Genomic DNA, 15,558 nt, shown 5'->3' on the forward strand with positions numbered 1-15,558 from the left:
ATTCGATCCCTATTATAAAGTTAGGTGTATTTTTGAGATACAAAACTTAAACAATTATCAAATTCTGGACGAAGCTTTCAAGTGAAATATATTTATGAACATAAAGCTTGCTTAAGCTCGATCAATTTAGCAGTGGAAATTTTCAAGCTGATTACAATTTGCGGACAAAAGCATAAAAATCAACAGCAACAATAACTCAAATTCATAAAGTATCAAATGGAAAATGATTTATAGCTGGATACATGCATTTAAATGTGTGTAATGATATACGTAGTAATGTAATAAGATAAGTAAGGAGAGATCTGGGAGAGTAATATTCAGAGAACCGGGAAGAGATATAGAGCAAGCTTCCATGGGGGTACGAGGCTCTCCACAGTGCTCTCCGGGTATAAAAAGCACCCGCCCACTGCCAGCAGGCTTTCAGTGAGCATCCGCAGCGATCCGCGAGTAGAAGTGCCGTTAGTCCATCGATCTTGGAAATTATACCCATTATGTTCTCCAAACTGTCAACACGCGGCATTGCCACCCGTCTGAGCTACTTGGCCCAGAAGACAGCTGCTGCCCAGGATTCGTCTACTTCATCGCTTTCTGAAGTAGTTTATGCCCGGGAAAATAAGTACGGCGCCCACAACTACCACCCACTGCCGGTGGCCTTGACCAAGGGCAAAGGCGTCTTCGTCTGGGATGTGGAGGGAAAGCGCTACTTCGACTACTTGAGTGCCTACTCGGCAGTCAACCAGGGACACTGTCATCCCAAGATCATCAAGGCCCTCACCGAACAGGCCTCTAAATTGGCCTTGACATCGCGGTAAGTGGAAAAATGGGAAAGAGAACTTCATATTCATCTGATATTAGAGCACGAAGACGTGCCCCCCTTAAAAGCTTATCGGCTTCCTACTTTATCAGTATTGTACATAGTATTTAAGGTGGACATAATTAAATGGAATTATGCTAGTTTCTGTTTTTTTCTTACTAAATAATATTTTACACATTTGCATTTTATACAAAATTAAATTTGTTTTACGGGTCGTATACGCAATTTTACTCGGAATGTTGAATTTACCAAAACACAAAATTTAATATTTTATTAAATAGTTACTTTCGTTTAAAACGAAACTGATAATGGTTTTTAGATTTTCTATTAAAACATTAAGCCGGGCATGCGTGGCGTATGCGTAATTTTATTTTTTTTTTTAAATTAAGGCCCTATTTTCAAGTGAATTACATTATTTTTTTAAACTTTTTAAGATACAGTCCGCCCCAATAGACCTACAAGTATTAGTATATCTTTGCCCAAATGTGTGGGGAAAGTTTTTGTTTACTCAAGTTCAAGTGCAGATTGTGTGTGCTATTTTCTTTCTGTTGTCAACCGAAAAATTAAACTCAATGATTACTCAATAAGTTTTTTCGGTTGAATGCTAATAAAACGTATAGATAGAGAAGTGAATGTCGGGGTGCTTAATTTTTTAATATGTCTGGACAAGATTACACAACCTATAAATAAAGTTTTCGGGTAATTAAAGTACATTTCAAAAACAACTGTGTCCAAAATTGACATGAGATTGATTAGTTTGTTTTTTTCCAAGATCGTCTAAAAAGCTTATATAAAAAAATATATAGCTTTTGTTTATTTCTAACTTGTTTTTTTTTACCAAATATAAACTTTGAACGGTGATAACCACCCATGGACTAAATGAAATCTTATCAGCAACTAGAAAACAAATATATAAATTCTCACTTCTCTTAGGTATTCCACATTTGTCAGAGAAAAATGTATTTAATTTTTCTTTCATACTTGAGTTCTAACTAATGGGACGCCTCATTGCCGGTTTTATTTGGTTTCTTTTGGGTTGCCAGGGCCAGATTGTTAGGTTAAGTGGGCCAATAAAGTCAAAAGAGGTTCATTGATAACAACTCGCAAGATCGATGACTTGTTATTGTTTGTTGCGATTTCTAAATTTGGAACTTAGTTGACAATGATAACGCAAAAAGGCAATGTACTGGGCAGGTAAGTGTTTAGTTGTACTATTTTTAGCTGACCAAATTGTTTTTTGCCCGTTTATAGATGATTATTCTTATAATCTTAGAGGGTTGTAAGAAATGTCACTAAATATAAATAAAAAAATTTAAAAAAAAGTATATGATGACTTTAAAAATATTTAAGCACTTCCAAGTAATTTCAACAAAAGAAAAATATAATAAAAGTTAAGTTTATATGAAGAAGCTTAAAAAATAGAAATATTTTAGCTGATGAAGTTCACCGGTCTCTTATTTTTGAATGTTTAGTGTGAATATTTTCCGCCTTCTTTGATCTTTGCAATTTGTAGGGAATATTTATAAAATGGTTTAGGAATACCTACTAATGTTAAATTATTAATAAAACTGAACTGTTTTCTGTTTCCGTTTCAGTGCCTTCTATTCGGATGTCCTGGGCGAGTATGAGGAGTATGTTACCAAGCTGTTTGGCTTCGACAAAGTGCTGCCGATGAACACGGGTGTTGAGGGTGGAGAAACCGCCTGCAAATTAGCCCGCAAGTGGGGCTATTTGGAAAAGAAAATACCGAAGAATCAGGCCAAGATCATATTTGCACGTAACAATTTCTGGGGACGCACCTTGTCCGCAGTGTCCGCCTCCAATGATCCCAGTAGCTACGAGGGATTCGGACCCTTTATGCCGGGATTCGAGTTGATCGAGTACGATAATGTGTCGGCTCTGGAGGAGTCCCTCAAGGATCCCAATGTGTGTGCCTTCATGGTGGAACCCATTCAGGGAGAAGCTGGCGTGGTGGTGCCCAGTGATGGTTATCTGCAGAAGGTACGGGAACTCTGCTCCAAGTACAATGTCCTTTGGATTGCCGATGAGGTGCAGACGGGATTGGCCAGAACCGGAAAACTACTGGCCGTGAATTACGAGCAGGTTCAGCCAGACATTCTGATCCTGGGAAAGGCGCTATCCGGTGGCCTGTATCCCGTATCTGCGGTTCTCAGCAACGATAATGTGATGCTGTGCATAAAGCCAGGAGAGCATGGATCTACCTACGGAGGTAATCCCTTGGGCTGCCGAGTGGCCATGGCTGCGTTGGAGGTCCTGCAGGAGGAAAAGCTGGCGGAGAATGCCTTCAAAATGGGTGAAATCCTGCGCAGCGAGCTGTCTAAGCTTCCGCAGGATGTGGTTTCGGTGGTGCGCGGAAAAGGGCTGCTCAACGCCATCGTCATTAACAAGAGTAAGTTATATTATACCTTTCATAATGAATTTATTCCTAAACCTAACTTTATCTTCTGCAGAATACGATGCTTGGGAGGTGTGCCTGAAGCTCAAGGAGAATGGTCTGTTGGCCAAGCCCACCCATGGCGATATCATTCGATTTGCTCCTCCACTGGTCATTAATGAGACACAAATTCGCGAGAGCATCGACATTATCAAGAAGACCATTCTGTCTATGTAGATTTTCGGATCGGAGCTCATATATAGCTCGAATTTTAGTAACCTGATTAATGTTAAGTTTTGTGGAAAGTCTGAAATAAATAACAGTTTTTATATTTTTTATATATGAGATGTGAGGTTTTAAGTCTAAAAGTGGGAATAGTAAGCATTCGTACCATCAATCGATCCATATATCACAAAAATTATTGCATACTTTAACTTGATCAACTGAAATACCATAATTAAAAAATCCGATTAAAAACTGTGTAGCTTTGATCGCAAGTATATTGTTAGTACAAATTTAATTTGATTAATTTTAAACTAACTTAAATTGTTTAACTAAGTCCTTGCCGATATCCATATATCAATAACAATTTCTACCCCTACCGTAAGCTGCCACTGGCTAACTATGCCACGCCCGAAATCCGCTTATAAAAGTCAAATGTAATCCAAACCATTTCAATTTTCCTGCCTGTCTGTTGCCTGAAGGCGTCTTTCGCAGACTACCAGGAGTCAACTTCAAAAAATGTCTTTTATTCTCACACCTGTCAAGGATGTCACCGCTACCCCATTTCCGACCTCCTCTGCGAAGAAGGACTCCCCTTGTTGTGTTTACCGAGGAGCTCCATCTGTTTGGCTTGAAGCTTGGCATATTGATTTTAAAGATTTAAATCAGCTCGGGGAACAACAGGTGACAAGGCAAATGATGCCCATAAGTAGGCTAAACATCCCCCTCAGGGAAACGTAAAATTAGGAACAGGGGTTGGACAATAACAGGCATTCGATTTGTATTTGATTTTTATTGGGTATATTTGATGTCAAATTTGCTCAACGCCAATTGAAAAGCAATCAGAAGAGAAGCTACATTTTTTCCAGCTAATTAAAAGTTTGCGCATTAAGAAAAGCGAATGAGAAATAAACGCTTATCTTTAAAGCCATTAAAAGTAAGCAACTCTCGCAGCAGGACCTTTTATCCTGGGGTCAAGTGTTAACGCTTAAAACTAAATCTCCTGCGTCTGGCCTTTTGTCCAAATCTGAATGGCCGAAACAAGCTGAAACTGTTGCCTGTTTTTTTATCCTCTTTTTTTGGGGGGTGTCAAAAGCCACACGACACTTGGACCTTCCTTGATCTTCTTCTTTGTAGTCTGTCCCATAATCTTTGCCTTTTTATCGCCGCCCATCTGTTGATGTCTTTATTAAAAAAAAAAGGAGAGTAAAAGAAGCTGGAAAAATCCATTTTTAGCCCATTTTTTGTGGGTTTTATTGCTCAGACAAAATGAAGGGAATGCAGAAGGGAGACTCCTTAAGCATTTTATTAGCAAACTTCAAGTTGTTTCGTCTGCACATAATTAAATAAAGCGTTAAAATTAAAAAATCAAGATTTTTCCCCATTTTTTTCCTATGGAAAATATGTTTTAGAGTGTGGGCGGGGTGAAAAGGATATGCCCTGTGCTCTCCGCAAAAAGGACCTTTTCTCTCAGATAAGCATTACAATGTCGTTAATTCGTTTTCCTTTATGCCGCGGCTCGGAATTCCTTGGCCTAAAGTACCGAAAGGCAGCGATAAGGAGCGAAAATGTTGCGACATTTTCCGCCTGGTAATTGTCCTTGGCAGGATGCGCGGTGTCCAAGTTTATTGCCTAACGACCGCGGCACGTTCCCTTCGTTTTTATATTTTAATTAAAAACCAGCAGCCAACTGGCAGGAGAAATCGAAAGAATGGCAAAGGAGTGCTGAAAGGAAGGTAACTTTGGAAAGTAGTTCACTGATTAGACATTGACATATTTTCTGTGGAGAGCTTCAAGACAATTTGCTGCCTGCAACAAGGATTAAGTTTAAAATATCCTTAATTAAAAACTATTAATATATTAAGCCACAGGTATTTTATAGATTTCCTTAAGTTGACTTTTTATATTTTCAACAAAGTTCTATATTGTCTTTAGAAAAATGTTGTATAAGTTTTAAGAGTATTAAAATGTAGATTTTTGTATACAATAATAATCTAGATATATGTAAATACAAATATAGAGTTTCTATACAAATAAATAATTTTTTCTAACGATTTTTTTGGTCCATTGTATTATTAGGTTGGTCAGCAAATAGGTATATTAAATATTTAGTACAGCTTAACAATAAACTTCTTTGTAAAATAAATTAAGTTCTGAAAATTTTCAAAATTTGTTTAATCCAACAAACAAAATTCGCTTATTATGGCAATAAACTCAAACTCACCCCTCAAAAATTTCAGCCTCTTTATTTTGCTAACACTTACAGGAAAAATCAGCATTTTAATAGGAAATTCGTGCGAAATTCCGATCGTAAATTTATTAGAGCTTAGGTTGCATTGGCTGCAAGCCTCTGTTCACATGTGTCAACAGACAATTTTCGTTTATTAAGGGGATTTGGTGGACCAAAAAAATGGTTATAATAAAATGTTTAAGGGAGAAATGAACAAGCCCACCAAATGATAAAATAAAGAGCAATAGGCAAGATGCAAAAGTAGCTTATTACAAAAAGAGGGTGCAAAAATGTGGCAGCAAGGAAAATTCTTTTTGTTCTCCCTTTTTTATGGTAAAAAAGACAGGGTGACGAAGTCTACCAAAGGGGGGGGGAGGGGGCAATATTTTTATGCTTATGACGACCATTGCGGCCCTCTTTTGTGTTAATAATCTTGAGGCGTCTACCGTTATAAACGGTTTTTTTTACTGGCTTGATAATTACATTAAGATTTGAGGTTTTCTCTTCGTTTATTTTTGTGGGTTACTGTTTTTATGGTTTTCTTTTTGTGGCCTCAGGGCAATGAAGCAATGAAGAGGCAATCATAATTTAAACTTCTTCTGTTTCTTGATCGTTTGCTGGCAAATAAAAATTCAATTGCACAGGACATAGAACAATTATAACAAAAAACCAAGTGCAGAAACGAGCACACAGGATAAAGGGTTGAGTGTCGAGAGTTGAAGGACTCGCCGTGCATATTAAATAGTTGCTACATGCGTTTTAAATGACTTGTAATAGTATTTTTTTGAGGGTATATTAGATTTAAGCTGATGTATTGAAAATAAATAATTACTTAGTTTCATTTTTGGAAATGTTTTGGGTAAGGTTCAGATTATGTAAAATATTTGTTATATTTACCTATTTATTATAATTAACCTCCTTTTTGTTAACGGATCTTAATTAGTATACATTTTTACCAAAATAATTTCATTAACATTTATGGGTAGGAATCTTAAATACAAAAATAACAATTTATCCGATTTGAGGCGTTCTTGTTATGCAGGTTAATCATACGACATTGAGAACCAGGTAATTCTTAGTCGAAATACTAGATTATTGAATTTTATATTTTTTTTCGCCTTCCAAAATAGACATTCCCCTAGGCAAATCACGTCGGAACAGTGGCTTCCCAGGACAGGCAACACATTTTTAAAACGCCCGAAGAGACACGTGCATTAAACAGCCCGGCAGGACAACATCGCATCGCATCGCATCGCAGGATCGGAACAGAACGAGAGTAATTTACAAAACTCGTCGGCAGTTGACTTCAACGCGTTTGTCTGTCGCGCAATTAGGCAATTGGCCAACGTCTGTGTGTCTGTGTAATTGACAAAAAATGACATGCAATTGCGATGAGAGAGGCGAAATGAAAAATAAACCAAAAATTGATTTTTATGTAATGAGTACGAAGGTCCTGTTCAGGACAACTGCAACTGACTGTTGTTGTGTGTTACTTTTTTTCGGCCCTGTCGCATGCCGGCTGCATATTAAAAAGTGCGTGATGCCTTCGCTGACCAAATATCCTGGCCGAAGGGCTGTCAATTTTTATGAAGTTAAATTCGAGGCGGGTTGGAGGCGGGCTGCAAAAGGTGTTGCATGTAATGAAGCGCATAATTTTAATTGGTTTTTGTTGAATTTAATAAAGCATTATTAATGTGTGCAGCAGCAGGTAATAAAAGCTGCGGTAGATATTTAAAAATAATATTCAAATTTATTGTATGTGCAAAGATTTGAATTTTAGGAAGCTGATGATGAATTTTTAAAGTTACTTTAACCTGCAACTTAATGGATCCAACATAACATATTTTGAATACTTACTTGATTTAATTTAGGTCTATAAATCTTTAAGGCACACTTTTTAAAGAGTATTTTAAATAAGTTTAAGGTGATTACAATTTGGTGGATGTAATATAGTAAAGTTTACTTTATAAATAATGGTTGGCTAAAAATCTATTTCAAATTTGAATCTTAGCGCCAGTGCAGCACTTACCAACATTGGCAGTTCAGTTCGAGGCAGCCACTCTTTTGAAATGGTATATTTTTGGAAGTCACACTGACATTTTTTGGCTTGGGGTTAAACGGTCACATTGAGCAGCAACAATTTTTTTGTTTCCCATTTTGTTTGTGAAAATTTAAAACTGAACGACAAAGGCGACTTCCCCGATGCTGACGTGCCCGACCAAGTCCTAAGATGTCGCAACAACGCGCTACGGATCAAGGTGCAGCCACCACCAGCAGCAACAACAACAGTGATGTGATTACGTTGGGCGACGTCGACGAAGATGGGGATGTGATATTCGTGGGAATTGTGCGTCCCACTGTGACCACCGTTGATCTCTGCCTGTCGCCCTCCACTTCGGCGGCTGCGGCAGCTGCTGCCCGTTCCGGAAACGGATCTGCCGATGAGCCGGATGCAGAACCTGGACTGGGATCAAGAGCCACTGCCTCTGCGTCCAATCCAATTTTACCTGCTTCATCCCCGGAGGATGCAGCGAAACCCGGCACAGTGGATGCGGGTGAGATTTAAAAAATTTTATTTCCTTACAAAAGTTACAAATAATTCACCATAAAATATTAATAAATGTCTCCCACTGCTCTAATGGTTCTTAAATCTTCAGATCTTTAAGAACTATGAAGTTAAAACAATAATTTAGAAACATTCTTGATTTTAAAATGGGTGCCGACTTTAAATACAAACTACAACTTTTCCTTTCTCAAAAAAGGTTTGTTTTTTGGAAAGCGAAAACGAAATAAATTTATGCTTGACTTTCATAGCACAGATCAGGTTAACTTGGAAGCCCAGTTAAACTTTCTACTTACAACTCTTTCCTCTTATTTTCCAGCCACCACGATTTCGGACGGGGATTCCTTTTCCGCAACCGCTGTTGCATTGGAGTGTCCCATCTGCCTGCAAACCTGCATTCACCCAGCTCGTCTCCCATGTGGCCACATCTTTTGCTTCTTGTGCGTTAAGGTGCGTAGTTCATGAAGACCAAAGCGGAAGCTTTCCTCAGTCACTTAGCAATGCAGTTCACATCGTCAAATTCGCGTTTTTGAATATAATTTTCGAGCAGCACCAAAGCCACCGAAGCACGTAGCCAAGTTCAAGGCTGTTTTTAACCCTTTGGTGCCAAAGCGGCATGAACGATTGATTAGCATGCCGAGAGAGCCCCTGTTCACTCGCAATAATGGCATTAGATTGGCTTCCGGCTGGCGACTTGTCAATTGATTTCCGTCCCCTTTCAACTTCAACCAGTTTGAGCCTAAGACAAGTATTCCAATTAGCACTCGAGTGCATTTTCCTGTTCAGAAACTTGTTTAAGCGTGAATTAAGGTCAATTTTGAGGCGACAATTATAGTTTACCTTTCCGTTTTTATTCGCAAGTTAAATTTTCTGCTAATCAACTAAAGTTTCCGCCATAACTTTAAGAAAATTAAAGAACTTTGTGACCTAAAAATGTACAATGAAATCTCGTCGGCTATTTTTAAATATACATTTTCGATTTTCTCCAGGGCGTTGCTTACAAGAATCCACGCTGCGCGATGTGCCGTCGCGAGATTCCCGCCGAGTTCCTGGACCATCCCCAGCTGGTAAATGGCATTGAGGACATCTGCACCACTCGCGCCACCGAAGACGGCTACCAGTGGTACTATGAGGGCAGAAATGGTGAGTAAAATTACGCTTTTGGTGACGGTCGACCCTCATTTCCCAAAAACCCCAACGCAAAAAAACACGCACCACACAAATCTAGGTGACTGGTGGGCCTATGACTCTCGGACAAATGGAGACATCGAGATCGGCTATGCGGATTATAAGATATCCTTGGAAGCAAAGTCATCGCAACCTAAACTTGCTGTGTTGGATTCTACTCCCAATTCCAGAGCAATACCATTGGATCCATTGATTGCTTCAGTGAATCCCACACCCGATCCCAATCCAATAGATCTTACGGCCTTAGCTGAGTCAATTCCAGATGCTGCCATTGATCCACCATTCATAGATCCGAATAACGATAACGATTTTCAATCTACTAATGATGAAGATGAAGATAGGTATAGCGTTTCTCTTACCTTTGACTCAGACTCCGAATATCTTTACCATTATGATGATACTTTTGAATACTTACTTGATTTAATTTAGGTCTATAAATCTTTAAGGCACCCTTTTTAAAGAGTATTTTAAATAAGTTTAAGGTGATTACAATTTGGTTGAAGTTAACTTTATAAATAATGGTTGGCTAAAAATATAGAAGTAAAATATATATCAAATTTGAATCTTAGCGCCAGTGCAGCACTTACCAACACTGGCAGTTCAGTTCGAGCCAGCCACACTTTTGAAATGGTATATTTTCGGTAGTCACACTGACATTTTTTGGCTTGGGGTTAAACGGTCACATTGAGCAGCAACAATTTTTTTGTTTCCCATTTTGTTTGTGAAAATTTAAAACTAAACGACAAAGGCGACAGAGCGATTTCCCCGCTGCTGACGTGCCCGACCAAGTCCTAAGATGTCGCAACAACGCGCTACGGATCAAGGTGCAGCCACCAACAGCAGCAACAACAACAGTGATGTGATTACGTTGGGCGACATCGACGAAGATGGGGATGTGATATTCGTGGGAATTGTGCGTCCCACTGTGACCACCGTTGATCTCTGCCTGTCGCCCTCCACTTCGGCGGCTGCGGCAGCTGCTGCCCGTTCCGGAAACGGATCTGCCGATGAGCCGGACACAGAACTTGGATTGGGATCAAGAGCCACTGCTTCTGCGTCCAATCCAATTTCACCTGCTTCATCCCCGGAGGATGCAGCGAAACCCGGCACAGTGGATGCGGGTGAGAGAAGTGGCTTGCCACTTTAAGATCTTTAAGAACTATGAAGTTAAAACAATAATTTAGAAACATTCTTGATTTTAAAATGGGTGCCGACTTTAAATACAAACTACAACTTTTCCTTTCTCAAAAAAGGTTTGTTTTTTGGAAAGCGAAAACGAAATAAATTTATGCTTGACTTTCATAGCACAGATCAGGTTAACTTGGAAGCCCAGTTAAACTTTCTACTTACAACTCTTTCCTCTTATTTTCCAGCCACCACGATTTCGGACGGGGATTCCTTTTCCGCAACCGCTGTTGCATTGGAGTGTCCCATCTGCCTGCAAACCTGCATTCACCCAGCTCGTCTCCCATGTGGCCACATCTTTTGCTTCTTGTGCGTTAAGGTGCGTAGTTCATGAAGACCAAAGCGGAAGCTTTCCTCAGTCACTTAGCAATGCAGTTCACATCGTCAAATTCGCGTTTTTGAATATAATTTTCGAGCAGCACCAAAGCCACCGAAGCACGTAGCCAAGTTCAAGGCTGTTTTTAACCCTTTGGTGCTAAAGCGGCTCTGAACGATTGATTAGCATGCCGGGAGAGCCCCTGTTCACTCGCAATAATGGCATTAGATTGGCTTCCGGCTGGCGACTTGTCAATTGATTTCCGTCCCCTTTCAACTTCAACCAGTTTGAGCCTAAGACAAGTATTCCAATTAGCACTCGAGTGCATTTTCCTGTTCAGAAACTTGTTTAAGCGTGAATTAAGGTCAATTTTGAGGCGACAATTATAGTTTACCTTTCCGTTTTTATTCGCAAGTTAAATTTTCTGCTAATCAACTAAAGTTTCCGCCATAACTTTAAGAAAATTAAAGAACTTTGTGACCTAAAATTGTACAATTAAATCTCCTCGGCTATTTTTAAATATACATTTTCGATCTTCACCAGGGCGTTGCTTACAAGAATCCGCGCTGCGCGATGTGCCGTCGCGAGATTCCCGCCGAGTTCCTGGACCATCCCCAGCTGGTAAATGGCATTGAGGACATCTGCACCACTCGCGCGACCGAAGATGGCTACCAGTGGTACTATGAGGGCAGAAATGGTGAGTAAAATTACGCTTTTGGTGACGGTCGACCCTCATTTCCCAAAAACCCCAACGCAAAAAAACACGCACCACACAAATCTAGGTGGCTGGTGGGCCTATGACTCTCGGACAAATGGAGACATCGAGATCGGCTATGCGGATTATAAGATATCCTTGGAAGCAAAGTCACCGCAACCTAAACTTGCTGTGTTGGATTCTACTCCCAATTCCAGAGCGATACCATTGGATCCATTGATTGCTTCAGTGAATCCCACACCCGATCCCAATCCAATAGATCTTACGGCCTTAGCTGAGTCAATTCCAGATGCTGCCATTGATCCACCATTCATAGATCCGAATAACGATAACGATTTTCAATCTACTAATGATGCAGATGAAGATAGGTATAGCGACGTTTCTCTTACCTTTGACTCAGACTCCGAATGTCTTTACCATTATGATGATCCGGATAGACTGCATCTGCAGATTTGCGGGAGAACTTACGTCATTGACTTCATTCAGATGAAGCAGTATGCACTCTCGACTCGAGACAAGCAACGCAATATCATGCGATGCAAAAACACGGATGCCGTTCAGGGCTTTTCCAAGGGCGTCGCCGGGCTCAGCAAGCGCCTAAGATACAATTAAACAAGATCACCCACCCATTCAACTCATAATCGACTCACCGCACTGCCATTTCCATTACTTAATCCTAGACAGAAAAACTAAACTGCGATAAAAAGTAAAAAAAACAATCAAAAGAGATCCCATCCCATTCCAAATATTTTGTGCTGTAAAAATGTGTAACTACAGGTTGGTGGCAATACGATGACCGCACGAGTCAGGACATCGAGGAGGCCTTCAAGAAGGGCGACAAATCCTGCACCATCCTGGTGGCTGGCTACGTCTACATTGTGGATTTGGAGCAGCTGGTCCAGCAGCGCCAGAACGAACCCACTCGCTGCAGGAGGGTTAAACGAGATCTGGCCACCATACCCAAGAAAGGTGTGGCCGGACTGCGGATCGAGGGCAACCAGGTGACCAGCGACACCATCTTCAGCAGACCGCCAACCACAGCCAATCCAACCACCGTGGCGGCAGCTGCCTCCAGTTTTATATCCACGATAGCAGCAACGGATGCGGCAATCAGGATAGCAAGTGACATCATTGGCTCCACCCTGGCACATGCGGACGAACTCACCCGAGGATTGGCGGCCAGCAACATCAGCGATGATCCTAGCAGCAGCAGCAGCAGCGGTGAGCAAACCAACTCCACACATCCACAGGACGCAGGACGCTCGCCTGCCTCCTCTCCTGCCTCGGGCTCCATGCAGGATCTGATCACGCGGGACCTGAGGAACACCCAGCAGGTTATTGCCCACAATCAGCACACCATCGATCTCTTGGAGCAGGCCTTGAACAACTTCCAGGCGCTAAATATGCGGGATTATGTGGACTCCAGCGATGAGGAGGACAACGACCAGGATGAGGACCAGGAGCTGCTGGAACGGGAGCAGCTGGAGGCGGGCGAGCAGCCACAGTCCGGCGATAATCACCAGGGATTCTAGGAAGTTACACAGCCCATTCTAAAGAAAGATTACTCTATTGCTAGCCTAGCCCATACACTTAAAGAAAAGATCTATGTTCCTTTTAGCAGAATTCACTAAACGGAATGGGGAATGTTAACTAGAGAAATGCAGCGCGTACCTGAGAATATATCAACTAACATGTATATCGATAGGCTCCGAGCGTTGAGCGTTGAACAGAAATAGAAACAGAACAGAATGTCTACAGGGTAAAACAAACACATATTCCTTAATACTTTAAATCAGATATTAAACCATAAAGGTTACAGCAGAAAAGAATTAACCAAGTTAAAGAAAAACCAACTTATTTTTAGCCAGAGATGAAACGGACAGATATGGATTTTTAAAAAGAAATGTTTAAGAAATCTAATACTGTATGGCTATTTTTAGATTGACAACTCACATTTCCGTAACAACTTCGAATAGAAACCTGCAGTATTCCGCTGTACATAAACTATAAAGAAAACCCAATAATTACCCTTTCAATCTCTTGAACGTATCGAAAATTCTAGATTTTCGAAACCTCCCTATATTCCCCTCTTGCAAGCTAGCAAAAGGCCAAATAACCACAAAAATGAGTAGTGTGAGAACGACAATATATATATTTGAATTGGGAATTACTTGACAAGGATGCAATTCGTGGGAGGTCAATTAGAAACAAATTCCCATTTGCATAGTTGATATTCAGTGCGTTTCTTAAAACAAAATGTTGCGTTAACAGACTTGGAATCGTATTTTGCAAAGTTTTTTTGTATTAGAAAATCATAATTTATAATTTAAATCTGGATGTTTTCGAATCGCACTGTTGTCAGATCCAGTATTAATTATTAAGTCGCCGGTAAGTGCGTTAAGAAAAACAGTTCTGTGACAGTTAAATATATTGATATTTGTATTGTATAAGTTATAATAAAAGTAAAAAGAGAAAAGTGGTTAGTCAGATTACAGATGACTATCTGAAGAACTAATGTATATTATGTGCTACAAAGGATATACACCTGATTTAATAATCTCAAAATTTTGTGACTACTATTTATAGATTCGTTTTCGATATGTACTCCGCCATTACTTCTAACAGCGAAATGCGTATTCGTTGCTTCCCTAATATCTACGATATACCTAACGCTCTACTGAACCCGACACCCGACCTCGAAAAACCCCTCCCGGTAATATCAACAAAAATTTTTGAACTATATCTAATGCTCTCACATAGATATCCAACCATCCGCTTACTCATTTCTAAAACCATCCTTGCATACTCGCATTTCTTCGGTCTTTGATAACTTTTCGATATCGTACAACTGACAAAGAATGAAGTGGCATTAGTTAGTATCATTTGCATTGACTACAGAGTCTTAACGATATCTTTTCCTTATCTAATGGTGGAAGTTCTAAACAACCAATTCGTACTTATTAATCATTTAGCTTTTTAACAATTAAATCAAAACCAAATGTGCCAAGCAACATTTTTTGAACAGCACTCGCTCCGGTATTTTTGACAGCACTGATAAAGGGCAACTATATTTAACAACAAGTAGTATTGTCTGTCATTTATTATACTTATATTTAATTAATGAATTAAGCATTTACAACTTGGTTGATACAAGATGTTAAGAAATAGATTTTTGCTGAATCCGATATATGTCGATTAGAGATCTAGCTCCTGTGCAAGATCACATTTGTCATAGTTTAGATCCTAAGACATGTAAAATTTGGCAATAAAAAAAATCACAAAACCTGTGTTGAACATTATTCATTGATATCTTTCTTTCTGGAAGTGAGAAATGTGTATCTTTTTCATTTTAACGTATTAGTTTTATTAACTTTTTGGGTAAATGAAAATGGATTGAAAATGATAGATCAAACCTTAAAACCTTTTTATATTTTATATATTAGCTATTCTTAATTTAAATCGCTGCAATTTTATGTTACCCCTTTGTAATTAATGTTGACTGTTATTCGGGAGTATTATTTTGAACAACAAAATCCATTGGGTTCATATAATTTTTCTTTATAGCTACATACATATGTAAAACTAAACTAACAAAAGAAATTGTATGACACCCATTTTTGAAAAGAAAACAATAAAAGTTAAAATAAACGATCCCAAAAGATCGATATCGCATAGAGATTAAATACATTCGACCATAAATTTTAACTACAATAGAATCCAATATCATCCCTATCTGCGATAGCTACATTATTAAGGTGAGAAGATCAATCCCCAAAACTCAACAATACCCAATGATCCTCAACTACCCTCAACGCGCACTTGTTAAAGGCAACGCTTATGGTGAAATGAAGAACCCACTCCCATTATTGTGAGGCACTGATTGACGGGAATGGAACCTGCAACCTGGACGAAGAGCTGGACTCTGGAACA

The 15,558-nt window shown here is 39.5% G+C and overlaps 2 protein-coding genes and 1 long non-coding RNA gene across 13 annotated transcripts; 2 read left to right on the plus strand and 1 right to left on the minus strand.

Moving 5' to 3' along the window:
• Positions 1–436: 436 nt before the first annotated feature.
• LOC108047978 (ornithine aminotransferase, mitochondrial) lies at positions 437–3,554 on the plus strand. The gene is made up of 3 exons (XM_044458012.1): positions 437–808; positions 2,410–3,224; positions 3,286–3,554. Exons 1-3 carry the CDS (start codon positions 492–494, stop codon positions 3,444–3,446), a joined length of 1,293 nt encoding a protein of 430 aa, XP_044313947.1. The 5' UTR covers positions 437–491; the 3' UTR covers positions 3,447–3,554.
• Positions 3,555–7,769: 4,215 nt separating this feature from the next.
• Positions 7,770–15,557, plus strand: LOC108047975 (E3 ubiquitin-protein ligase rnf146). Of its 11 annotated transcripts, none has more exons than XM_044458005.1 (8): positions 7,775–8,216; positions 8,544–8,674; positions 9,214–9,367; positions 10,786–10,916; positions 11,457–11,610; positions 12,406–12,849; positions 15,371–15,383; positions 15,457–15,557. In XM_044458005.1, the coding sequence occupies exons 1-8, from the start codon at positions 7,892–7,894 to the stop codon at positions 15,470–15,472; spliced, it is 1,368 nt and encodes a 455-aa protein (XP_044313940.1). In that variant the 5' UTR covers positions 7,775–7,891; the 3' UTR covers positions 15,473–15,557. The 11 variants fall into 11 exon arrangements, with proteins under 11 accessions (XP_044313945.1, XP_044313944.1, XP_044313937.1 ...); XM_044458004.1 differs by adding an exon at positions 14,215–14,341 and having other exon boundaries at positions 15,371–15,458; XM_044458003.1 differs by lacking the exons at positions 15,371–15,383; positions 15,457–15,557 and adding an exon at positions 14,215–14,419.
• Positions 9,625–10,115, minus strand: LOC123037425. Its single transcript, XR_006417489.1, has 3 exons — positions 10,000–10,115; positions 9,828–9,938; positions 9,625–9,731 (listed from the first exon to the last, which is right to left on the minus strand). It is a non-coding gene; the product is annotated as an uncharacterized LOC123037425 (long non-coding RNA).
• Position 15,558: the final 1 nt, after the last annotated feature.

The sequence above is a fragment of the Drosophila rhopaloa genome, unplaced genomic scaffold, assembly GCF_018152115.1.
Source record: "Drosophila rhopaloa isolate 14029-0021.01 unplaced genomic scaffold, ASM1815211v1 contig_163, whole genome shotgun sequence".
NCBI classification, from domain to species: Eukaryota; Metazoa; Arthropoda; class Insecta; order Diptera; family Drosophilidae; genus Drosophila; species Drosophila rhopaloa.

Excerpts from the sequence above, each read along its gene's own strand:
- LOC108047978 (XM_044458012.1), top strand. The coding sequence starts at position 492 with ATGTTCTCCAAACTGTCAACACGCGGCATTGCCACCCGTCTGAGCTAC. Across the intron at positions 809-2,409 it reads AAATTGGCCTTGACATCGCG|TGCCTTCTATTCGGATGTCC; the intron begins GTAAGTGGAAAA and ends TTTCCGTTTCAG. Across the intron at positions 3,225-3,285 it reads CGCCATCGTCATTAACAAGA|AATACGATGCTTGGGAGGTG; the intron begins GTAAGTTATATT and ends TATCTTCTGCAG.
- LOC108047975 (XM_044458001.1), top strand. The coding sequence starts at position 7,892 with ATGTCGCAACAACGCGCTACGGATCAAGGTGCAGCCACCACCAGCAGC. Across the intron at positions 8,675-9,213 it reads TTTGCTTCTTGTGCGTTAAG|GGCGTTGCTTACAAGAATCC; the intron begins GTGCGTAGTTCA and ends GATTTTCTCCAG. Across the intron at positions 11,611-12,405 it reads GTACTATGAGGGCAGAAATG|GTTGGTGGCAATACGATGAC; the intron begins GTGAGTAAAATT and ends GTGTAACTACAG.